Consider the following 25,802-nt stretch of genomic DNA (forward strand, 5'->3'; position numbering starts at 1 on the left):
ACAATATGTAGTTCAATAAAGGTTCTTGCTGTTATCGCTGTCTCTTGCCTCGTGGGAACCCACCTACACTTCAATTTTCTTTTTGGATTAGTCAGGATCTACTTCAGAGAGGTACCAGCCAGTACCCTTCTAAAAGGTAAGATCTTTAAACTAACTTAATACAGTTAAGAGAACCAAAGGAGGAAATTCAATTTGGTCTCAACTGAGATTCCTCCATGAGTATCTTTGCTGGCAGAATCCCTGCCTGTCACAGTGAGAACTCTGGAAGCTGAGGGTTAGCATTACAGTCTCCTATCAACTTTTAATACCTTTAACAAACAAAAAAACCTTGTAGACCCAACCCATGTACTTAACAATAGACATACTAAACTGTTTTTTTTAAGAACAACCTACTTTGCATTTTTTCTGACGCATTCTTAATGCTGGTGGTACTATCCAATTAAAGAGATCTCCAAAAAGTTCTTGATACTCCTTTTGGTCCAGAGGTTCAGGAAGTGTACTCAACCAAGATGTTACAAGTGGCAACCAGCCCAGCTGTAAAGGCTCCAAATAAATCATTCCACAACGACTGACTGTAGCAGGCTGCAGGATAATAATATTTATCTCTCTTAAAATTCCATTCTATCTCCAATTTCAAGTCCTGTGAATTATTTGAACTTGCCTTTAACATACCGAAGCCTGAGACAGATCCATAGCTTCAAAGATGAGGCTCATCTGAGGGGACATTTGAATGATTTCTCCACTCATCAAACAAAGCTAAGAACAAAAACAAAAAACAAAACCCACACCCAGTTTTAGACTGCTGTAAATTTTATGCTCCAGAAGCAATCCAGCTTCTTTAACCTTAATTTGAAATAGGGAGGGTATTGGAAAATTTGAGCAAGTACAGGTATTGTGACTTATCTCATTTATTGAAATGTCAGGATCTTCCATAATCAAATTTGGAAAAATGCTTATTTATTAATATCCAGTTTTTGGCCATTGCTCTGCTCCACTATTACTGCATTGCTGTTGTTGTTTTTATATGCTTAGTATCCTATCTAAAACTATAGTTCCTCTAAACAGTTATTTAATGAAAGAGGAAGTACCAAGTTCAGATTTAATGCAACTCAGAAACTGTTGCGTGACTGAGTCCTTGTGCTAAAAAATAAGCCCTGAAATACTGAAATCATAATTGGATTTGGATATCAGTGCAGATTGTACCGAATACTAGATATATATGCATCCATTGGTTCTGTATGGCTCTTCTTAAGCTAGTTTTTCTGCTACTTACAAAACCTGGCATTTAGTCAGTTATAGTGCCATAGGGTCGTGAGAAATTCTGGGAGAGAAGTTTGTAAAGCATATTAGTTTTACGATGAATTCCCCCTCCTCCCAGAATTAAGAAAACCTAGTAGCTAACAGGTTTCCAAGAGTGTGAGTGTGTGTGTGTGTGTGTGTGTGTGTGTGTGTGCTGACTGGCTCAAGTAAGCTGGCTCCTACTTGCAGTTATTGTTAAATCTGGTACTACAAGCTTAGAAAACAAAGTGCCTCTCAAAAATACAAACACGAGTGCCAGAAATAATGATATAATGAAGTAATAATGATGATGTTGATAACATTAGATGTGCATGATATGGAATGAATGTTAGAATGATTTGACAAAAGACCTGACTGCTTATATATCAGCTCTGCTACTGGCACTCTTTCTAGTTTCCTCTTTCCTGTAAGTGTTTCTTCTTTAAAAGTCTTCTTTGAAACCCAATATGCATCTGTGATGTCAATTGTGCTATAGTTACACAAAGAGCTAGCTATTTGGGGTCAAGGCTCAATGAGTAACTTCTCAACCTATTTTATCTCAATACATTTTAAAATTCCTTGAACAATTTTAACGACGACGACGACAACAACAACAACAACAACAACAACAACAACAACAACAACAACAACAACAACACCTTTATTGTCAATGTGCAACCTGTGTACAATGAAATTTACAATTGCCTGATGTATTTGGATTACTTAGGCATTACCTTTTTGTTGTCATCCAACACAGTGTTCATGCTCTCTATCCAAAGGGTATCAATAGGACCATCAAAAACAACCCATTTTCGATCAGGTGTCTCAGTTAAAGCAAATTCTCGAAAAGTGTTGGCAACTATGCCATCTGTCCACTAAAATAAGTGACAAAAGACTTTTTAAAATTTGAAGGAAGCATTCAACAGAAACCAATTGTGTAAATCATTTGAATATGGTAATCTGTTCTACTGAAGGGACAAAACCTAAGCAAATAAACATCCAGGAAAAAGCTAAGCTTAAATTGTTTTCTGGACACACTTTGGAATAAAACGTAGATATATTACCATTAATATGAGCTAGGCGGAGAATGTGCAAAAATACTACTATTCATGCTAAGGGTTGCTGTCCCTGCCCACACTGTTCACAATGCCACCTACCCTCCCCACTGCTAACCCCAACCCTTAACACCTCACCCAAGGGCTTATATGGTTCATTACTGTAAGGTACTTTTTATTTCTCCCTGCTCCTCTGCTCTAAAAAGTTAAAGGTAAAGGACCCTTGACAGTTAAGTCTAGTTGTGGCTGACTCTGGGGTTGCGGCGCTCATCTCGCTTTATTGGCCGAGGGAGCCGGCGTACAGCTTCCGGGTCATGTGGCCAGCATGACTAAGCCGCTTCTGGCGAACCAGAGCAGCGCACAGAAACGTCGTTTACCTTCCCGCCAGAGTGGTACCTATTTATCTACTTGCACTTCGACGTGTTTTCGAACTGCTAGGTTGGCAGGAGCTGGGACCAAACAACGGGAGCTCACCCCGTCGCGGGGATTCGAAACGCCGACCTTCTGATCGGCAAATCCTAGGCTCTGTGATTTAACCCACAGCGCCACCCGCGTCCCGCTCCTCCGTTCTATTTTGTGATTAACTTACCTCATGAGATACTGGATCAAATCTTCCAAAAAGTTGTCCCATAGTAATAGCTTTTGGATTCACAGTTCTGTGAACTACCTTTTCTTCGTCCCCATACCCACGTTCATTCATAAGGGAAAGTGTATCTGCCAACACATGCAAAACTTTGGTCTTCCCGGCAAAAGGCTCACCTACAAGCATAAAACTGATAAATAAAAAGTTGTTATTTGGTATTTTCCTTTTTGCCAATAAGTCTCATGACTAAACATGAACATACATTTAACTGTTTATTATTGCAAAAGCTAGAACATTCAGCTCCTATGGTAGGACTACTAAGCTGATTTTTTCAGGGATCAGTGGTGTAACTGATTTTCCTAAAGGGAACTCAGTCATGCAGCCAAACCAGCAGTGTTCAACTCACCACCCATAGCTGTGAATTCAACCCTACTTTCTGCAGGGATCAGCTGTACAATCAAGTTCTCCATGAAGAACTTGGTTGCACAGTCAACCAAGAAGGATGGAAGTATATTTTCTCCATGCCAAGTATAACTTTCTTAACTTCCCGATCATGTCACCTCTTATTTGCCTTTTCTCTAAACTAAAAAGTCCCAAATGCTGCAACATTTCCTCAGACATGAGTTGTTCTATCCCTTTGATCAGGCTGGTTGCCATTTTCTGAACCCCATACCTATGAATATTATTTATCATAATTATACTTACCCATGTCTAACTATCATCATTTCATAGGTCTGTATCATCTTTTCTAGAAAAACTTTAACAGGCTGAACATTGTGTGCTTTACAGCATTCATTTGCACATTCCAGAAAATCCTGAAATTTTAAAAGGTAAATCTTAGCTATTTCTCATTTCTGGTATGCATTTGCACATGTACACAAACACACTTTTCATTTGAAAAAAGATTAACATTCAGTTTTCCTTCTTTTTCTTAAAATGCAACTCATACAATTGTCAGTTACCGGTAAGTGTTTCAGTTGAGTTTAACTAGGCTAGAGAATGGTAATCTGAATTCAACAAACATCCAAACCAGGTGAAATTATGCATTTACAGAAATGAACAGAATTTTGCTATGTTGTTGTAGAATCACAAAAGGAATGATACTATGTAGTTACCAAGTTAAGAAAAAAAAAGACTTTGAAGGATATGAAGAAATAAAAATGAAAGGAGCTCTGTGAGCACCTTAAAACTGAGCAAAATCATAGGAACGTGTTTCACAATCATATACATGTTACTCGGAAGCTTTCAACTGCACTTCTGCACACACCTTGGAGTAAGCTCAATTGAAAATACAGTAAAGAGACTTATTTCTAAATAGACGTGTATAAGGCACACGTATGTATATTGAGACCGCTGTCATCAGACTGGGGACCTTCTTTTTAAATGACATGAGGCAGTGGCAGCTGGAAGCTGAAGAAAATCTTGAGGGACGTTTGTGACAAGTTACTAAGAGACTAGGAAGATAATCCTAGTAGGAATGAGATGGATGTCAGGATTACTAGCAGTGCAATCACATGCACATCTACTCATAAATAAACCCCACTGAATTCAGTGGGGATTATTTGTAGATAAGTGTGTGTAGAAATTAAAAGACGCCTGCTTCTTGGGAGAAAAGCGATAACAAACCTAGACAGCATCTTAAAAAGTAGAGACCTTGCTAACAAAAATCCATATCGTTAAAGCTATGGTTTTCCCAGTAGTGATGTATGGAAGTGAGAGCTGGACCATAAAGAAGGCTGATCGCTGAAGAATTGATGCTTTTGAATTGTGGTGTTGGAGGAGACTATTGAGAGTCCATGGACTGCAAAAAGATCAAACCGATCCATCCTGAAGGAAATCAACCCTGAGTGCTCACTGGAAGGACAGATCATGAAGCTGAGGCTCCAATACTTTGGCCACCTCATGAGAAGAGAAGACTCCCTGGAAAAGACCCTGATGTTGGTAAAGATGGAGGGCACAAGGAGAAGGGGATGACAGAGGACGAGATGGTTGGACAGTGGTCTCGAAGCTACGAACATGAGTTTGACCAAACTGTGGGAGGCAGTGGAAGACAGGAGTGCCTGGTGTGCTCTGGTCCATGGGGTCATGAAGAATTGGACACGACTAAACAATTAAAGAACAACACATGTAGCAGTGCAGCCTAAAGTAGATACTGAAAGATTGCAAAAGGATGAAGCCTTTTTGCTATCTATTGCAAATGCTGGCGGGCTTCTACAAACAGAGAATTGGTCCTACAGTAGTGATGGAAGGTACTTGAGGCTACCACTTTGCTAAAGCTGAGCAGGTCTGACTCTGATCAGTTCCTGAATGGTTGGCCATCTGGGAACCACAACTACATTGGGTTCCATGATTGAAGAGCAGCTGAATATAAATGTGAGAAAATAAAATAAGCAAACACATCAAGTTCTGAAGCAGACTTTGGGTTCATGGTAAGACTGGGTGAACTGAAGTTTTTTGAAAACAATCCACTTAAAAAATAGACACAGCACATCATTCAGTTAGAAACAAACAACCGCATGAGCTAAAACTGTCAAATACTGGAAGAATTACTGGGGAACAATGCACTAAAAATATACTCACATTGTAGTCAGCTTCAGGAAGCTTAATACCAGGGAATAAATCACTTGTAATGCCCATAAACAGAGGTATGTCATGTGACAAAAACTTAGGTTCATTTACATCTTTGATTGATCGAAGGAGCTGAACAAAGGAAGAGAAACAGCAGCAGAGTTGGAAAGAAATAATGTTCTAGTTTATATCACAAATATTAAGCTGCTCAGCAATAAAAACAAAGTTCTATCAACCGCACTGTGTCTCCTGCACGAGTATTCTTCTTTCAAGCTGATAATTAACCACATTGCTAAGTTAAAGCAATACAATCCTAACATGAATCAAAACTTGTCTCCAACAAAGAGAAATTAGTTGGAGGAGGGAGAATAGGGCAGTGCTGGATCTACATATTTAGCTATAGGAAGGCAAAAGTCTTTACTGCTACTCTCCTCTCTTGCAAGTTCATGTCTGCCTCTTGCTGCCGCTGACACCACCAAGAGAAGAATGCCTACACACAACTCCTTCTCTTAGTGGCAGTGCCAGCATGGGAAAGTCACAAAGTGGAATGTTTGTTCCCCCTTCATGGTCTATGCAGGCTTCCTTTTCTTGGTGGCAGAAGTGACAGCACAACAAAAGAGAGCATTTCTTCCCTTCATCTCCCTCTGCCACAGCAGCTTCTCACTTTCTTCTTCCTGGGGTGAGCAAGGAGGTGGGCCTTTCTATAGCCACCCCTCTTCTAATAAGTGGAACTTCTGCTTATTAGAAGAGATGCCACACTTGATCTTAGCCAAAAGGCAGAGAAGAGATGTGTGGGCTGTAGCCAGCCATGGCACATTGTCATCAGGGAGGAAAGAGGCATGTGTATGCTCAGTGACTCATTTTATTCTGGCCGGGTTCCACTTATTAGAAGAGTTGTCTACCCAGCAATACACTGCTTTGCTGCACCCTAACCTGCCACCTGGGGCATGTGCCTCCACTTGCTCCCCCATCTTGATACAGGCCTGGGAAAGGGATACATTACTCACTCCTACAATAGGTATGGCAAACCACTTCTGTGACCTCTAGACTGAAAGGGCTTTGTAAATGTTAGTTATGTTGAATCAGTATGCCTAACATTTGCAATCTATCTGAGGGTTTTGCTGATCTCTATGTTGATCACAGCTAGCTTAAGCAGCCTGGGAGAACACTATAGGTGACCAAGCAAACATTGTTCAAAGCCACATAAAACACTTGTGCTTTTAGGAGGAGTACCTTTCTCCCCCACTTGCTGCTGGTATTACAGTTGCTGGGGAAAGTCCTTAAGTGTATAATTTTGGGGTACTCTGAGGGTTTGGTATATGAAAGCTTATGCCACAATGTAGCTGTCAGTCTTTAAGGACACACAAGACTCTCTCTGGTATTTCTAGTACAGTCGTACCTTGGAAGTTGAACGGAATCTGTTCCAGAAGTCTGTTTAACTTCCAAAACGTTCAAAAACCAAAGCGTGGCTTCTGAATGGCTGCAGGAAGCTCCTGCAGCCAATCAGAAGGTCAGAAGCCCTACCAATTTTGTGATGAATTATAAATTGGGGACATGGGTGGCACTGTGGGTTAAACCATAGAGCCATAGGACTTGCTGATCAGAAGGTCAGTGGTTTGAATCCCCGCGACGGGGTGAGCTTCCGTTGCTCGGTCCCTGCTCCTGCCAACCTAGCAGTTCAAAAACACATCAAAGTGCAAGTAGATAAATAGGTACCGCTCCTGCGGGAAGGTAAACGGCGTTTCTGTGCACTGCTCTGGTTCGCCAGAAGCGGCTTAGTCATGCTGGCCACATGACCCGGAAGCTGTATGCCGGCTCCCTCGGCCAATAAAGCGAGATGAGTGCCGCAACCCCAGAGTTGGTCACGACTGGACCTAATGGTCAGGGGTCCCTTTACCTTTTTATAAATAAAGTCAAGAACAGTACAGATGTATGTTGGTTTTCAAACAGCCTAGTTCTCAAATGTTTTGGCTTCCAAAAGAATATTCAAAAACTGGAACAGTCACTTCCAAGTTTTGATCTTTTGGGAGCCGAAACGTTTGAGAACTAGGCTGTTCAAAAACCAAAGTATGTCTGTACTGTTCTTGACTTTATTTATAATTCATCACAAAAAAATATTCATTTAAATTGTGTGGGGAACATCAGACCCAGGGGCTGAATGTGGCCCCTGGGACTCTCCTCAGGCTCCTCCCTCTCCTCATTTTGCACCTCTCACTGGTCATACAGGAGTCCATTGTGTACTGACATCACTGAACTGAATTGCTTTAGACCACTGAACTACAAAGACATCTGCTAGCTGATCTTCTAAATTTCATACATGGAAAAATTACACCAATGTTACTGGAATGGGATAAAACAGCAAGATACTAAAATGCTCTAAGTCCATTTGAGAACTAACGACTATTTCTAAAGTTAATAATGTGCCACTTACCAGTATATCTTCATTTTCAACAGGGAATTTCAGTTTTAGATTGCCAGCAGCTATCAGCACTGCTTTGACTGCACGCATACCATAGTCATAATGGAACTGAGATGAAAGCTGTTCCGAGCACAATCTGTAGGTCATTACTATTTTCACTGATAAAGGTTTAGCATTCAGAAACCCATATGAATAGAGAGAGATTTCAGCAATGAGAGCATAATTAGGAACCATCATGGCAACAGTTCGGAAGAGGACCTAAAAGGCACATCAAGGAAAGTATGATTGTTAAAAAATTCAAAAATCGAAAAATAAAATATATGAACAAATTGGGGGGAGGGGGGAGAAAGTATGGCAATTCTGCCCCCCTCCAAGGCTATATTTTTTTCAGTGGCACTAGTATGCTTATTTATACATTTGTCTTTCACTTCAACAAAAAAAAACACCTCCACAAACGTTTAATGAATTTTCTACAATTGTTCTGGAAACTTTATCTCATAGCTGCTAAGCACCCTCTTATTAAAGAAGAAAGGACTTGCCTTCCAAGCTGAACCATACAAAAAAACCTACTGTGCTGTTTTTTCCAAGAATATCCAGAGCAAGAAAGCTACTATTTGACCACCACTTATATGCCATGCATAGGGAGCAAGCCAAACTCAAAATCCGCTGAGATGAGCAGAGTTTGGAATAGGCAGGTCTGTGGCTCAGCTGGGGCTACACTGACTAAAATCCCTCCTCCCAGCTCAGAGATATGCCAGAGTATCTCAGTTCTTCATCCTGGCCCAACTGGGACTCAGCCAGCTCAGTCATGAGAAGGGGACATTCTGGAGGAGTGGTGGAGCTTGGCAGGAACATGGGGTAGGGATAGGTTTACTCCTATTCAAAACTAATTCTGCTCAGTCACATGACCAGCAGACGTTACACTTGAAAAAGGGTGGTGTAAGACAAACTCTTATTTTATAGGCTCCCCCCACCCCCCACCCTGCTCACTTTGCCTTAGGACAGCTCAGCCAGCAGTAGTCTCACTCGTGAAAGGAGTCTAGAAGTATGCATAGATCATAAAACAATTTTTAGAGAAATCATGCTTTTAAAAGCAGTATCTGAAATGACTGTCAGTTAACATGGTTTTTCTTTCACTATTTTACCTTGAGATTATCCGGCAGTTCAGAGCGCCCTGCATAACCTGGATTCATAGTAATCGCAACAAAGCAGTTGGGGTTCAGCTTCAGTTCAGTCCCTTCGAAATTAAACGTCTCCAGCTTCAGCTGTATAGCCCTCTGGATGCAAAGGATCTGCTGAGCCACTACAGACAGGACTTCCAACTCAATGCGATTGAATTCATCAAAGCAGGCCCAAGCACCTGAAGAGGCCAACCCCTTGAAAAACTAGAAACAAAATGGTAAGCCCGGCATTACATAACTAAGCAATAGTTCCAAAATATAAAAAAGGAGTATTGTGATGCTTTGGGAATATTTATTTACTACTATTCTTACAGCCTCATCAAATCTAGCTGTATTAGGCAAATGAAAAAATTGGGGTGCCTCTATATAATTGTTGCTTGCTTAGACTGTGTACAGGAAATGATTTCTGTGGAGAAGCAGGAATTATTTCCCACTTACAGCTATCATGACAGTAGTCCTCCTGATCAACTACTGGTAACTTAATAAATACATAAATACCAGAGAGGCAGTGATGGAAGTGAAGTCTGTTCTCTTCATGTTTCCTAACTCCCAGTTACAGCTATTTAACCAACCCCATAAGAGCTGATGAAGTAGTGAAACCAATTAAATCAGATCAAAAGCACTCTTATGAGAAACTGTACTTTAACTTATAAGGGCTGTATGAGTTCATGTGTGGCTGTGGGCTGTTCAAACACTAAAAATAATTTTGCAAGAACATTTTAAAATCAGTTCCAAAGCTGGCAGTACATTACTTGCCTTAGAATCTGTTTAACAAGTGCCCAAGCGAATCACATCAAATGTGTATTCTTTGATTGCAGCAGCATTAATTATGTTCCTGGATGCTGCTTCAATTGCAATTTTTAAAAGACCTGCAGAACTTGTTTGGTTTGGACACATTAGCAACCTCTGTCTTGTCAAACTATCCTGACTCCTCAAAGTTTAAAAGCACAGTGTATTGATGAAGTACAGTTGTACCTTGGAAGTTGAACAGAATCTGTTCCAGAAGTCTGTTTGACTTCCAAAATGTTTGACTTTCAAAATGCAACTTCTGATTGGTTGCAGGAAACTGCTGCAGCCAATTGGAAGCCACAGAAGCCCTGTTGGAAGTTTGGCTTCCAAAAGAACGTTTGAAAACTGGAACACTCACTTCTGGTTTTTGATCGTTTGGGATCCGGAACGTTCAACTCCCAAGGTGTTTGGGGGCCGAGATACGACTGTACTTAAAGAGACAGATCCTCTGCAAGTTTACTCAGACTCCCAAGTTAAGTTTGCATAGCACTGCAGCTTAAGTATCAGGATGGATGACCTCCTTGACAACGTACTTAGTAGTTGTTGATATATGTAACTTCCAGGAATAGAGAAGGCCTTCCTGGGCTGGCCAACCCATGAGGCAAGATGAGGGGACCACCTTAAGCAGCAGGATCCACAGGGGTAGCAGATTATGGCCTCCAAGGAACACACAGCCCTCTGTATTATGGTATTTTAATATTTTGTTGGAAGCCGCCCAGAGTGGCTGGGGAAGCCCAGCCAGATGGGCGGGGTATAAATAATAATAATAATAATAATAATAATAATAATAATAATAATAATAATAATAATAAATTCCTTCCAGTAGCACCTTAAAGACCAACTAAGTTAGTTCTTGGTATGAGCTTTCGTGTGCATGCACACTTCTTCAGATACACTGAAACAGAAGTTGCCAGATCCTTCTATATAGTGAGAAGGTGGGGAGGGGTATTACTCAGAAGGGTGGTGGGAATGGGAGATTGGCAGATAGCTGAGATGAGCCTGTTGACGACTCTTAACGACTGTAATAGGTCTTACAGGAAAAGGCAAGGGGTGAGAAGGTGAAAAATGGCTCAGTCATGTATAATGAGATAAGAATCCAATGTCTTTGTTCAGACCAGGTCTCTCCATGGTTTTAAGTTTGGCAATGAGTTGCAATTCAGCAGCTTCTCTTTCCAGTCTATTTCTGAAATTCCTTTGTAGTAAAACAGCTACTTTGAGATCTTGTATAGAATGTCCTGGGAGATTGAAGTGTTCTCCTACTGGTTTCTCTGTTTTGTGATTCTTGATGTCAGATTTATAATGTATTTACATTACAGTGTAATGTAATTACAGATTTACAGTGTATCTGAAGAAGTGTGCATGCACACGAAAGCTCATACCAAGAACTAACTTAGTTGGTCTTTAAGGTGCTACTGGAAGGATTTTTTTTATTTTGACTGTGGCAGACCAACACGGCTACCTATCTGTAATTCTTCTTCTTCTTCTTCTTCTTCTTCTTCTTCTTCTTCTTCTTCTTCTTCTTACTACTACTACTACTACTACTACTACTACTACAGCAGCCTCTTGGTGAACAGGAGGCACTGCTGGTCTCCTCTCACCCCTAGGGATGAAATGGTGGGGGCTGCCCTCTGGGGTGTCCTGGGCTTTGCACCTGATTCAGAGTGGGCCCTTTTCCCCTCGCGATGGCCTTTGATTCAACAGATAGTTGTGAAGTTAACTGTACAGTTCTGTGAACAATTGGATTGTGTGACCAAGGTATATGTTATTGTTTTTAAATGTTTTTGTTAAAGTTGAGCATCTACTGAAAATGAAAAACTGTGCCACCTTTAAAAACTGGAAATCAGACAATAAAAGATTGGTTCAATTTACCTTCCCCATGGCTAGGTAATCAAGGCCATCAGAACAGTTGAAGACAACACATTGCACGGCAAGAGCTTTAGCCAAATCTTTGGTGGTCTCTGTTTTACCTGTCCCAGCTGGGCCCTCTGGAGCACCACCAAGATTTAAATAAAATGCTCCAATCTAAGAATAAGAAAAGTTCATGAAAATATTTCAGAAGTCACATAATGTTTGGATACAAAAAAACCTACATCCAGTTGTATATGGCAGAGATGAAATATTGTAGAAAACATGTACCCTCCCCCTTATTTTCTTACACATTGCCTTGCATACTTTGTCACTGCATTCTCACCTCCCACCAAATTCTTCTTTTCTTTTGTTTTTGCTCTCTCTCACCCTAAACCATTATTCATTCATCTATTTATCCCAGGTTTCTGTTGTTCCGCTTGGGAAAGTACACCTACACAAATTCTAATGCAAGCATACACATCAATCGCCTCTATTTCTCCATCCATTTTTCTATTTCCATTCTTCATTCCTAATGTCAACTTTACCATATTTTCTTCAACTTTTTCATAGTGCTAATGAAATAGCCTGCAACAGCACAGGTGTTACTTTCTTTGATTCACTGATCAATTTAAAAAGACATTTTCTGCTGCATTACTAAGAGATATGCAATCTAGAACAAAAGGATCTATATTTGCCTTGTCTCACAATTTTATTTACAACTAATCAGAATCAGTTTTAAATTTTAAACTATGTTTCCAATAAAGAGAACATTAATGCTTTAGTCCTATTGAATTTAATGGAGTCAAGAGTGCTTCCCTTATTGTCAGAGAGTTTAATACAGTAGTTCTGAGAACCTCAACAAGACAAAATCTCTATAAGCTACTGTCATAAACATAGGTGGAGAATATGCCTCATTGTAGCCAATTCAGATTTATAAGAATTCTTATTAGCAATTTAATATTAAAAAGCATACCAGAGTGCGGTAACATCTGTCTGTAAGAGGAGTGATGACAAGTCGAGGAGAGTTGCCAAGGTATTCATATGCATATTTTACATTGCAATTGATGATGCGCACCCGGACGTTCTCATACTCCCAGTAATACCGTAACTGAGCAAGCCACTGAAAATCTGTTTCGTGCAACACACCTGAAATAATACAACCATGGGAAATGTCTTAGGCTCTACTCCTCAGCATACCATGGAAAGGAAGTAGGAAGGGGAAACAAAATGTTTTGAAGTTGCAGCTGTCAGCTCCAATTTTTCTTTCATCTTAAACAGTGCTTTTTTTCTGGGGGTACGCAGGGGTATGCATACCCCTAAACATTTTGTGAATCTTTGTACTTTTGTCCATTTACTGTATTTATTTCCTCCGATTTGAACTATAAAATGGTGATTTTCTTGAGTCAAAATAAGAGTACCCCTAAACATTTTTTTAGAAAAAAAAGCACTGGTGTTAAAGCAATGGGTATACAGTGGAACCTTGTGTTATGTATCGTCCTCCTTACAAACGCTTCGGGTAACAAGCTCCGCTAACCCAGAAGTAGATGCTCCCAGTAGCAAACTTTGCCCTGGGATGCGCGTGGAAGTCGTGTGCTGACAGAGCAGCAGCAGAAGGCCCCATTAGCGAAAGTGCGCCTCAGGTTAAGAATAGACCTCGGAACGAATTAAGTTCGTAACCGGAGGTACCACTGTATGTCTTAAAATAATAAAATCAATATTTTAACATTGAGAATATTAGTTTAAAAAGCAATAATTTCCCGGAACAACAGAGAAATATCAGGCAATGTATTAATATTCTCATTTATTCTATGACAAACAAGAACAAGCTATTAGGTTACATACCACTTTCAATCATTTCTATGACGACATCTCTAGCGTGCACATCAATAGTAACCAAAGCACCCAGTGTGGTCCTTGTTTGTTTAGACAACTTCCCTCTTACCAGCTCCACAATATCATTTAACTGAAACTGAAGGTTAGCGTAATAATTCTTTAAGCCCTGCAGAATGAAAATGGATTTTGATAAATTCTATCTGCCACAAACAACTACCAAGAGGAAGCTTAGTGGTCTCTCTATATTATTATCCTGTGATTTATTTATTCAAAAGCTCATTAGTGATTGCTATACCAATTTTTAAGATAGATGCCCCAGTCAGGTAGATCTGGCTTGCATAACACATTCCCATTCATATTTACTGTTCTTTTGCTATTAAGTTGTGTAATTTGTGTTTTTATGTTGTAAACCACCCTATGATCTTCTGATGAAGGGCAGTATAGAATGAATGAATGAATAAATAAATAAATAAATAAATAAATAAATAATCAGCACATATTGTTCTGTGAGCAGGAACATGGTCTCTGCACCAAAATGGGTGCAGCTCTTGGAAGCAGAAGAAGCCAGTGTGTGTGTGCGTGTCTAAAGCTCCTGTACTAAAAAGACAATTGCTGGATTGGGATGCTGGTATTTAACATTACAAAAGTATTTATGTCATTGGGAGTTCATAGGGTAAAATGAACAACAGCTTCTCATATATACTAGAGTGAAATTTCTCAGAAGACAATTTTCAGTGAAAAATCCTCAGGCTTTTTTTCTCCTGAAATTTTCTTCACAAATAGGGTGAAACATTTTAAGAGCTCATTTGTGCACATTCAGTATCTGACATTTATCTGTCCCTCCAAATATTTAGTTGTATTTTACCTGCCTGAGTATTAGGATTCATTTTTTTAAAAAATATTTTTTATTAACCGACCAATCAAATCAAATCAAATCAAATCACATCACATAAATTCCAAATTACAAAGCCGAATTTTAAATTTTGTTGAGGGGACCCATATTTCAAGTTCCGAAGGGGGATTCCGATCATCTTCTTGCTACTGCGTTAATGTCCAAATCAGTCCAAATAAAGTTCATAATTCTATCTAGTCTTATCTTGCTGTTTCCACATCTCATCTTGTTCATATATTTTTTCTCTTTTTTCTTTATGATCTCTTCTGATAATCTTCTTAAGCAGATAAACACCAATTACAATTCTGTGTGAATTTTTCCATTCGTCCAATCCTCAAATCGAGATGGTTTCCATATATCATCGCTTTCATAAATAACATCGCTCTTTCCATCATTAATCGCAAAACTGTCATTCTTAAGTCCCTCTGAGGAGTCTCACCCACAATATAAAAACAGCTCTATTTCTCCTCCCAGACTGAAGCCCTCCGACAGAACTTGCCAACATGGCGACGGTATTTTTAACTGCGTCATTCCAAAGCCCTTATACATTCCACAATCTTCTTAAAACATGCTTTGGTTAGAAAATTTATCTCTAGTCATAAATCCACAGCTTAAGTCATTAAAACGACATTTCTGACTTGTGAGGGGTGGGGATTCTTGGTTAATCACTTAGAGGGGGGGAAAAGGAAAGTTTCTCCCCCTCCCCCATCCAGTCCTTTTGCCATACCGAGCCTTGGCGTATCTTCTCATGATTTATCTTGTTCCTCTGACCCATCTTGTTTATCAGAGATCTCTTCAGTTAGCAGTCTTTACTCCCCCTCCTTCCTTGAAATATGTGCATTCACTTCCTCCTAATTATTCCTTTTGAAGTTCTTGCAGCTAAAGGCATGGATTGGAGACAGCATCCAGGAGCCCCGAAATCCACAGGAGGGCATTCTGCCTAGTGCCCCCATCCCCACAAATTCGGGGGTGGTATAGGGCACAGCAGGCAAGGGCGGCCCCCCCACAACCTTGGGGGGGTAGGGAGGCTATTTACTCCCATCACAGCCTCCTAATTACTTCGTGTGGGTCGGAGAGATGCTATTGTCAGCCATCTTCCGATGCCCCCCTAGTGGCCCCTTGAGTATTAGGATTCATTTTTAATTGTTGTGTTCAGTTTTACTTCAAGGGAAAAGGTGGAAAATTGACATGAAATATTTATTTTATGAAATTATATCAAGCATTATTAATTCAAAGAGGCTGGTGACAATTCCATAAACATCTAAATCAAATATGGTTCAGTGTGAACAAAGTACCAAAATAAAGCCAGGAAACATTAAAAGGAAACAAAAAGCTTTGTGCAGTCACCATACCTCTGGGCCACTAGCTATGGCTTCGTGTACTTCACTTGTCCAGAAAATTTGTGAGACACAAATAACTACTTGACCAGGCCATTCTCTCACCCAATCTTTTCTTTCTGTTTCTGGATATGCCTAGGAAAAGTAAAAGACATTTCCCAACAGGATCACTACTAACCACTGAAACTATTACACTGAATCATTTATACAACCTATTATGAAATCATAGTTGTTGTTACTGGCATCCATCAGTCTCAGGAGGAGGAGTGTGTCTCTGCGGGTGAAGTCAAATTGTTATGAAATCACTCAGTGCTCACTCCCTTATAAAAAGTATAGTGTTTATGTCTTGGTCTCTCGCCAACATCTTCCATATGAACCAGTGCAAAAAAGTCATTCATTAGTCTCCCCCTCCTCCTTCTATAATGCGTTTGCATCGCAGATTTCCACAGATTAAAAACAGGTAACTGTGTCCAGCATTGTAAAATATTTGTATCTAGGTTGTCTTTTAGATCAGTGATAGGGAAGGGTTCATTGAACCCATCTGAAGGGAGTGTCTCAGCGGCACTAGCTGTATCATGAAGAGGACTGGGCAGTGTCCACTGGAGAAAATAAAGTTCCCCAGATGTTGCCAAACTACAGCTCCCATCATTTCTGACTCCCATCATTTCTGAATTGGAGAGATGGGAGAGTTATGAGTCCAACAACACTTAGAGGGCCACAGCGTCCCCACCCCATTTTAAATAAATGTAATACAGTGGAACATTGTGTTACGGACGGGATCTGTTCTGGAGGCCTGTCCGTAAGACGGAACTGACGCAAGCTGAAGCACCGTGTCTGCGCACGCATATGACACAATTTAGCGCTTCTGCGCATGCACGAGCCATTCTGGTACTTCCAGGTTGTCGCAGGACGCAACACAAAACACGTAACCTGAAGCGGACGCAATATGAGGTATGACTGTATATCAGAAAAATCCCCCCCCCCTTTTAGTTCTCATTTACATTTTACTAAGAAAGAATTCAATGTATTAGTTGCTATAACAATCCAGTTTTATATGTTGGATGACAGTAAGTGGAACAATATAGAGCGAAGTCCTCACAGATACAAAATTCTCATTGACTTCATTGTTCCATTATGATTTTTGTGTGTGTGTGCAATTCTGCCTCTAGTAACTTCAGTTTTTACTTGCTTAAATAGCAAGAAGAAAAAAGAATAGGATTCTAAAAACAGAACAGAACTAGCCTGAAATCAAATAAACGAAATGCATGGATGTTTGGCAAGATCAGATTCTATATATTTAACGGAAAACATACCAGTCTTGATCTTGTAATGACGTCATGTATACTTTTCAGCATGATATCTTCCACTTGTATTAGCCACTTCTCCACAGCACCTCGAGCTTCAGAAGTTGAGATTGTTGAAATAAACTCCACCCGTTCACCTTCAGTGCTGAACATTGACTTAATGTCCAGATTGGAAAGAAATTCCAGTTTAGAAATGCCCTCAAAACACTTTTTCAAGTGAGGCTGGACTCTGAGAGGGTCTTTGGTCTCTGACAGGATCTCCAACATTTCATCATTAGACAAGAAGAAAAAGCTGCAAAGAAAGTACAAATGCATTAAGTTTCTATGACTGCATGTATTTGTTTGGAATCAAATACTAATTGAGAATAATAAATATTTATTCTAGCTTAATGACAATCAACACACAGCATACCGAGGGAAAAAGAGACGCTTTTTCTCAAGATATGCATTCAGTCCTCTCATTATTTTGTCCAGAAGTTCATTACAATTCTGAAGCTTTTCCAATAAGCCTGTCAATGAAGTAGCAGCAAGAACCTAAAAAACAACAGGTTATTTAATAAGCACACCTTTCCAGTGGAGAATAAAATTGTAATACAAACAAATATCAATCCATTGGTCATATAAAAAGACATTGTTTTCTGTTCCGCCCTGCATCCATTGCCTGCAGTGCTGTTTCCTTTTTGCTGCAGCCCACACCATTCATTTCACTGGGTGGGGAATGTGAGCTGGGTGGGGAGGACCCCCAGCATACTGCATTGGGGAGAAATGAAGACAGTGAGTACTGATTGTATTTGCCCACCTGATCTCTGCCCCTGTTTGTAGATGGACCCACTAACTCTCATCCACAACTTTTGTCAGTTTTTAAAATCTAATTATTAGTCTCTAGTATACTGATGTTTTTAGTTACAGTCTACATTTTCTTTGAATTTGTAAATATGGTTGGGATACAGAGAGCCTTGAGGGCAGTGCTATTTTTCTAGAAAAAGAGGTGCAGGAACTCATCCTGAATGTCTCCCAATGGCCCCCTCCTGAGGTGCCGGAACTGAATTCCAGCAAGTTGCCCCTGAAAAAAGTGCTGTTTGAGGGTATGTGTAAGATCTGTGTGCTAACAAGGACTGCCTTGATTTTAATTCTGATTGCTATTTTGTATTTTCTGGCAGATACGACCTTTGTGGTGGGCACAATGGCTACGAAAAGAAAGAAGAAGAACCTGAAATGTTCTTGTGCATAGTTTAAGAACTTGTGCTTTGTTTCACCTGCTAACTACAGGCTCATCATTACTACTTCACCTTGGGGTCTTTGGCACAGTATTTCATAATGTCTTTCCAGTATCTATCCACCGTCTGGAACTGACGTCCCTCCTCTGGCATCTGTTGCATGATGTCCTCTGAAGAAAATATTGGTTCTAAGTAAAGCCACTGAGCCTGTACTTTCAACCACTCATCGATAGTCTCTTGAATCCTAATCAAGCGATCTTCCCATTCCTTAAAAACCACAGTATAGTTATTTGCGTAAGACATCCATGGCATGTAAAGCAAAAGACAAAAATAAAAGGCATGAAAATAAAACAACTTATATATATATACACAGTGGTACCTTGGTTTTCGAACGTCTCCGTTGATTGTTTCAGTTTTCGAACACCGTAAACCCGGAAATAAATGCTTTGGTATTTGAACGCACCTCGGAAGCTGAACATGCCACACAACTTCTGTATTGAGTTTTTAGTTTTCGAACATTTCGCAACTCAAACCATCTTCTAGAACGGGAGCCAAAACATTCGACTTGCAAGTCCCTTATTCTTTAATTTTGGGGACAATCTGAGCTACTACTTCTGACCTCTTAACCATGGCTGAGAAAAAAGCTACTCTCTTCCTGCTTGCACAAAAAATTTCCCCAGACTTCACCAGCCAGCTTTAATCATGATTAATGTTTACAGCAGGACAGACATGAACCATGGTTAATGCTTACCAGAGTTTCAGTTTCATCTGAACTAACCAACAAGTTTAGATATAGGGTTATATTTTAGTTGCAGTGATTTAAACACATGAATGACACAATGTTTTGCTTCTTATAATTGAATTGTAAGCTTCTTGGGGTCTGATGAGATACAAACAAATCTGAAAATAAATTTATGAATTTAAGGTTTTTTTAAAAGTCTCAGGAGAAATTGTTACCTTCCTTCAAGAGCCTCAAAAGTGTACTGTATATGTAAACACACTTTACAAAGGAAGTGAATAAAAAGAAGCTGTATAAATAAAAGTTTACAAATACCTTCATTTGTTTTTCAAAAGGCTTTATGAACGGCGATCCCCTCATTGTTTGGGTTTTTATAATCTGGTCATCCAGAATAGTCTGAATTTCATCGACTGCGCACAGAATATTAACACCAGTCTCACGGTATAAGCTTATTTGGAAGGAAATTGAATCCCAGGTATCCATCATAGTGTGCATTGCTTTCTCTAATGAGAATTCCTACATCATAGGGAAATAAATGGTGTTATTATTATTATTCATTTCAGACAGATTCTTATGTATGAAATTTCATCAGATCTGATATCCTTCAAACGTTGTTTGAAGACACATCTTTTTAGAATGGACATTAAATGGCCTTCTTATAATTGGTGTTTAAATTGGGATATCAGATAATGAAGCTACTGTCCAATAGTTTTATTGTTCAAATGCAATGGGTTTTTAAAGATATATGAAATCTTATATTAGAACCATAAAATTGTAGAGCAGGAAGGGACTCTGAGGATCTTCTAGTCCAAGCCTCTGCAATGCAGGAATATGCAGCTGTCCCTTATGGGGATTGAACATGCAACCTTGGCATTATCAGCACCACGCTCTAACCAACCGAGCTATCCAGGCTGGGTAGTTATATTAACTCAATTGTTAAATTAACAATTTTGACAGTTTTATGGACTGCACATCACTTTCTGAAGCAACTGTCCTAAGAAGCAGAATAGAAGTCTTTTAAATAAATAATAAATCATCTGTGCCGGGGCAGAAAAGTTTATGCTTGTTCTTACCTTGCTTGCTCCCATACTTATAGTTTCAAATTTCTCTAGGAAAGGGGTCAAGTTCTGCTTTAAAACCTTTCTTAGGGTAGTTCCAGAATCTGGAGTTAAATCATAGCCAACAATTTCTGACATCTGTTTCCAGTGACGAGCCCTTATGCCTGGGTTACAAAGGATAGTCACCAAAGGGATATTTTCCTGGTTGAGAAAAAAAATATTGCAAAACAACTGTCACCGTTGTAACTAAAATCACTTGGAAATTATGTTTTATTCATCTAAAAGCTTTAATCCTAGAATTGTAAAGTTGAAAGAGGCCACAAGGGCCTCTAGTCCAACCCCCTGCAATGCAGGCATCTTTTGCCTGATGTGGAGCTCAAACCCACAACCCTCAGATTAAGAATCTTATATTCTATCGACAGAGCTATCCCTTGGACGTAGCTTAGATCTTCAAAGAACTTCTAATGTATCTTATTATTCAATGTTATGGATGTGGGGGGTTGTGAGCTTTCATGAAGAGGCCGCATATTTTTTCCAAGTGCTCAAATAATATTTGTACAACAGACTCTAAAACATTTTCCATGTTAAGGCCATCTTATTTTTATAGATCTCCAGTTACCTTGAAATCTTTAACTTGCTCCATTACTGCAGTACACATTGAAATAGTTGGGCTGTCCTTCTTTTCTTCCTCTACCCTCTCTTCTACTACTGCTCTCCGCTGCAGCGACTTTTTTCTCTCTAGTTCAGCTTTCTTTAGCTTTTGTTGAAAGAACCTTACTGTCTTATAAATTTCTCGAAAAAACTCATCTACCTCCGTTTCCATACTTTCACCATTGAGATCTAAAAAAGCACCATCCATCCATCTAGCAAAAGAAAAATAAAATGAATCCTAAATTGGAATAGAAATTGCAAATTTAACATAAGCATCAAAACATTTTTAATGCATCATGGGTCATAAAAAGAAACCCATCACATAACATGATGAAGTAAAATATAAACCATAAGACACCAAGAATTACAGCCTTGTTACATTAGCCAGGAATGCACACTTCTGGACAAACAGAATTACTTAATGCGAAGAAGAATTTCAGTCACTTTCTGTATATATAATTACCTTTTTTCAGTCCGCTGCCATTTCAATATAAAAGCAAAAAGTTTTTGGTAGGGCTCAATGTTAACTTTTAAGGTCTCCAACTCTGGGTATTCAGTCTGCTCCCAATTAAAAAGCTTTTCTTCCTTGTTAATGAAGGCAACAGTTTCGTCAGCATCTTGAAGGCGTTTCTGCATTGTTCTCATGTCGGTCACATACTGGAAACAGATTTATCTCTCTTGAGAAATACTGGGCAATTCACTTAATAATGTAGTAGTCCTTAACATTACAAGACAACAGGCTGTATCCAATCTTCTCACCTGTGAGTGCAAGTCTCTTGTGCTAGCAGATGGGAGAGTTTTAATGTTGTGCAACAGACAAATCCAACTGCACTAACCATCAGTTAGGCATGTACTTGGGAGTAAGCCCCACTGAACTCAATAGCACTTACTTCTAAATAAATGTGAATAGTGAATTCCCCTAGTTTAATGCAATAATCTTTTCAAGAGGTTGAGAGACTGACAGCTGTGGCTTGTGAGATGAGTGGTTTGATGGTGGACTACCAGCTTCTGCTGCTGAGTACCATGGAATAGTAGAATGGGACCAAATGCCCTTTCTATAAGGTGCAGGATGCAAATAGAGCAAAGCTGACTGCTACTTCAATATCATACATGAAGATGACTAGTGAGTGCCTGCAAGGAGAAAATATATTAGCCCTCATGCTTCCACCCATGCCAGTTAACATTCTGGTAAAGCCGCTGAGAGCGGAGATGAGCGCAGCATCCCATAGTCAAATGTGACTGGACTTAACAGTCCAGGGGCCCTTTACATTTGCCTTTACCATTCAATGGAGCTTCAATGTGGAATTTGGAAGTGTACTAGTGAACCACTGTATGAGCTACTGTTGGATTCTTATGGATGGATTTTGTTGGATTTTTTGCTGGGTAAGGTTCAATAACTCACCCCTTCCCTGCTGCAAATAGGCTTGATAAAGTCTTATATTGGCTCCAATAAAGGGCTATTTTCAAGCCTAATTGTTGTGTGGAGGCGTGATCTTCATGGAGACTGCAGTTCAGGGTCGGGGAGGCTGACTCTTACCTCTTCGAAGATCCCTCCCCATACATTAGGCTTGAAAAAAGTCAATAACACTTCTTTTCAAGACTAATTGCTGTTGGGGAAAGTGTGAGTGTGTGGTTATGATGAATGTTGTTTATGCAGTTGTCATGTGTGCATGGCTGCAGGGTGTATGTGTAGTGCCCACAACAGTTTTCCTGGTTTGGGCCTAAAAAGCTTGGTGACTCCTGATCCAAGCAACAAAATTCCATTATGATGTTCAACAGCAAAGTGCTAAATTTAATTAGCATTATAGCACATAGATAAAGCGTCATCGTTACACACAAAGTATGTGTGTTCCTTATGCAAAGTAAAACATCCCCTTTACACCATGTGCCACAGACCTGTTGCATGCGATCCAAATCCTGGTATTCTGTAAACTCATGCATACGACGAGTTTGCCTATCTATTTCCAGTATCAGTTTCTCACGTTTGGCCAATAAGTCACTTTCACCTTTACGTTTAGACCTTTCAATAAGCTATAAGACAGAGAAGTAGTTAGTGACAGGCATCCATGAGGATCAGGATTTGTGAACATTATCTAGAATCACTATACTACACGATATCAGACCAACTTCAGTTGTCCTCTGATGTTAGACATGACTCACAGAAGGCTTCAAAATCAGCTATCAAGACTACCAGTATTTCCAACCCTGTAGTCTAAGCATTGCTTTTTCACATAGTGTAGTATCTGATATAAAAATGTGTATATTTACTTCATCATTTTCATCAAAGATGGGATTAATATTCTGAGGCCATAGTAGGACAGTGGCATTCAGTGACAATCCTTCTGGGTCAAAGGTAAAAACATCTAGGAGGTAGTTCATTCGCCGCTGACTTTCCTAGAAAAGTAAATAGTTAAATAGTTTATATCTATTTATAAATTAACAGGAGCCACCATTTCTTGCAGCCTGTCTGAAAGTTATCTTTCCTCCATGCAGGCCTCATGCTAGGAGGCCCCCAAGTAGCTTATAGCCCACCAAACAGTCTGAGTTGCTCTTAGGCCCACTGCCCACCTTCCCCTCCAGAACAGAAACTAAATACATTGCTTTGGCAAACAGCTGCTGCTGTTGCCCCAGAAGAGCCCACATATTCAAAGGGGAGAGATTCAAAAGGCAAGCTGAACCCAGTGGGATAATGCAGCTTCCTAACTGGATGCAGTGAGGCAATGCAGTCTTTACCCTGCTCCTGGATGGATGGGGGTTGTTCTCTCGTTACTGAGACAATGAAAGGGATGCTTCAGAGTTCAGTTGAGAAAGACTGATGGGATCTTCCTTTCCCCCCTTCCTTCCCAAGAACCCAGCATAGTTGGGATTTCTGTACTTACTTGTGTTCTATCTTCCCACCCCAAGATGTCTTAAGGAAAGAGCCCCTCCCCTTTTAGTGCATGTAGAACTTTCTATTGTTTTTCCTTCTCTCTTTTCCCATAAGTGTGTGTGTGTGTGTGTGTGTGTGTGTGTGTGTGTCCCCCTAATGTTAAGTCCAGCAGATTTGTTTTTCCTTTGCCCAGCCATCTAAAGAAGCCAAACCAAAATGGTTTAGTAATTTCCTTGAGGATTATATGTACCCATCCCTCAGGTTGGATAGGGTTGCAGCTGTACAGCCTGAGCAGGTTTACTTGGTGAGTAAAACTTATTGGGTTCTACTATGCTGGCGCTTACCGTACACATAGTGACAAAAGGCATTAGGAACAGCACAAAATGAAAAGCCAGTTGAAGTTAAATGGCTTTAAATCAACATCCTACCTATGATTGTGCATTTAGTTTAAAAACAACAACAACCCAACCCTAAAAGTATATGATACCTTACCTTGATCCTTTCATATAAACTGTGGATTCCTACGGTTTTAGCCTTGTCTATATATACTATGCTTTCCATCATTTCTTCTGTTGTCTCAGGAGGTTTTAATGCACGTACTTTGATGGTCTCAAATTCCTTGCATATCCTAAAAAAATATTATTATGTTGATATATGCCAAAGTTTAAGAGACATAATTTGTTTTTTCCTTGAACCATAAACATTATTATTTAACTTATCTCATCGGGGAGAGGGGGAGTAATTGCATTTAAGGAAGCTCTACTGAATTCAACAGAGCTTACTCCCAGGTAAGTGTATCTGGAAATGCAGCTTTGAAGATGGGGGAAACACACATGGCTATGACTGCCACCTAGTGCTCAAGCTTCAAGACAGAATACAGAATCCATAAGATGTGAAAATAACTCATTTAGAAGCAATGTATCACCATTCAAAGCAGTTCATCCACCTACCACTATGGAAGGCAGCTTTGACAGAACTATTTGTCTCAGTCCCAACTTGCATTTCAATGGCCTTCAATAGTCAATCTCACTGACACATTTGATGGCACATTTCTCCACCATCTTCCAAGGCACTGGGCTACCCGCCTTAGGTCAAGTAGACCTGCCTCCCTTCACAAACTTTCCCCAGCTATTTGCATAGTCTTTTGCACCGTTTAAAACTTAGTTGTTGCTGTTTTGCTTATAGAATTTTATTTATTTACAGATTTACTTATTTTCAGCACTTGCAATGCCATCTTCCAGGAATAAGCCTTCCAAGGTGGCTCACAATATATGAAAGCACAAACTACTATTTGTAAAATTACGGTCTAAATGCTTAGCAGTATTATAATCATCAGCATTTAATATGACATAAGACAGTTAAACATATGCTAAATACAAAACCAAGAATGCTAGTAATGTGAAAGTAAAAATAAGCCGCAGTTAAATAAGAAACACTAAGATATCAATTAAAAGCAGAATCAGTGGTTTAACTGAGAACTGGCACTGTCGTTCCAGCAGCTGCTAACACTTCACTGCAGTGGCAAGGGTAGTTATTCATGCTGGAAAAAAAGATATGAGCACTGGGAGTCTAGCACCCAATTCTATACTGCAGTGTTTCCCAACCTTTTTTGGGCAAAGGCACACTTGTTTCATGAAAAAAATCTCGAGGCACACCACCATTACAGCCCCGTGACGTCAGCGCGCAGCGTCACGCTGGGAGGGACATGAATTGCTAGCAAATTACATAATCACCTCCTTGAGGGCTGGCTCATCTTCTCCGAAGGTAGAACCCCATTAATTAACAGCACAGACTCACACCATAGCCAAGACGAGGGGGGGAAACCTCAGTCATGCACAGTCATGCACATGTGGGGGCTAAATGAGGACGAAGACCGGGCAGAGAGCAGGGTTCAAATCACCCCACCTGGCCAGGACAATCCCTGGGTGCTCCCTTGGGCCACTCGCCTGACCCACCTCGCAGGGCTGTTGTTGCGAGGATAACATGGGGAGAACCACGCACGCCCCCGGGAGCTCCTTGGAGGAGAAAGCGGGAGATGAATGCAATGCACGAAATATATGAGAGGCGACCAGGTTTTGCAGGTGAGGGGCCCCCGCCAGCCTCCGCTTCCAACACCCGGCGCAACGACGCCGAAGTTTCCCCCCGGGCTCGGCTCGGGGAGCAGCGCTGCTCCCCCCCGGC

General features: G+C 40.1%; 1 protein-coding gene across 2 annotated transcripts in view; it reads right to left on the bottom strand.

Moving 5' to 3' along the window:
• DNAH12 (dynein axonemal heavy chain 12) overlaps positions 1-25,802 on the bottom strand; it is a 110,714-nt gene that overhangs the window by 56,680 nt on the left and 28,232 nt on the right. For both annotated transcript variants that reach the window (XM_083489074.1, XM_083489073.1), the window contains exons 13-34: positions 24,114-24,249; positions 23,021-23,146; positions 22,649-22,783; positions 21,216-21,409; positions 20,721-20,964; positions 20,117-20,302; positions 19,359-19,559; positions 18,377-18,571; positions 17,500-17,621; positions 17,097-17,379; positions 15,799-15,918; positions 13,564-13,720; positions 12,695-12,867; positions 11,743-11,895; positions 9,049-9,288; positions 7,916-8,161; positions 5,497-5,616; positions 3,622-3,731; positions 2,923-3,106; positions 2,013-2,153; positions 673-756; positions 394-582 (exon numbers count right to left, since the gene is read on the bottom strand). In XM_083489074.1, the coding sequence (XP_083345200.1) occupies positions 394-582; positions 673-756; positions 2,013-2,153; positions 2,923-3,106; positions 3,622-3,731; positions 5,497-5,616; positions 7,916-8,161; positions 9,049-9,288; positions 11,743-11,895; positions 12,695-12,867; positions 13,564-13,720; positions 15,799-15,918; positions 17,097-17,379; positions 17,500-17,621; positions 18,377-18,571; positions 19,359-19,559; positions 20,117-20,302; positions 20,721-20,964; positions 21,216-21,409; positions 22,649-22,783; positions 23,021-23,146; positions 24,114-24,249 (3,739 nt within the window). The remainder of the gene's footprint in view (positions 1-393; positions 583-672; positions 757-2,012; positions 2,154-2,922; positions 3,107-3,621; positions 3,732-5,496; positions 5,617-7,915; positions 8,162-9,048; positions 9,289-11,742; positions 11,896-12,694; positions 12,868-13,563; positions 13,721-15,798; positions 15,919-17,096; positions 17,380-17,499; positions 17,622-18,376; positions 18,572-19,358; positions 19,560-20,116; positions 20,303-20,720; positions 20,965-21,215; positions 21,410-22,648; positions 22,784-23,020; positions 23,147-24,113; positions 24,250-25,802) is intronic.

Source organism: Podarcis liolepis (assembly GCF_965112155.1).
Source record: "Podarcis liolepis genome assembly, chromosome: 2".
NCBI lineage: Eukaryota > Metazoa > Chordata > Lepidosauria > Squamata > Lacertidae > Podarcis > Podarcis liolepis.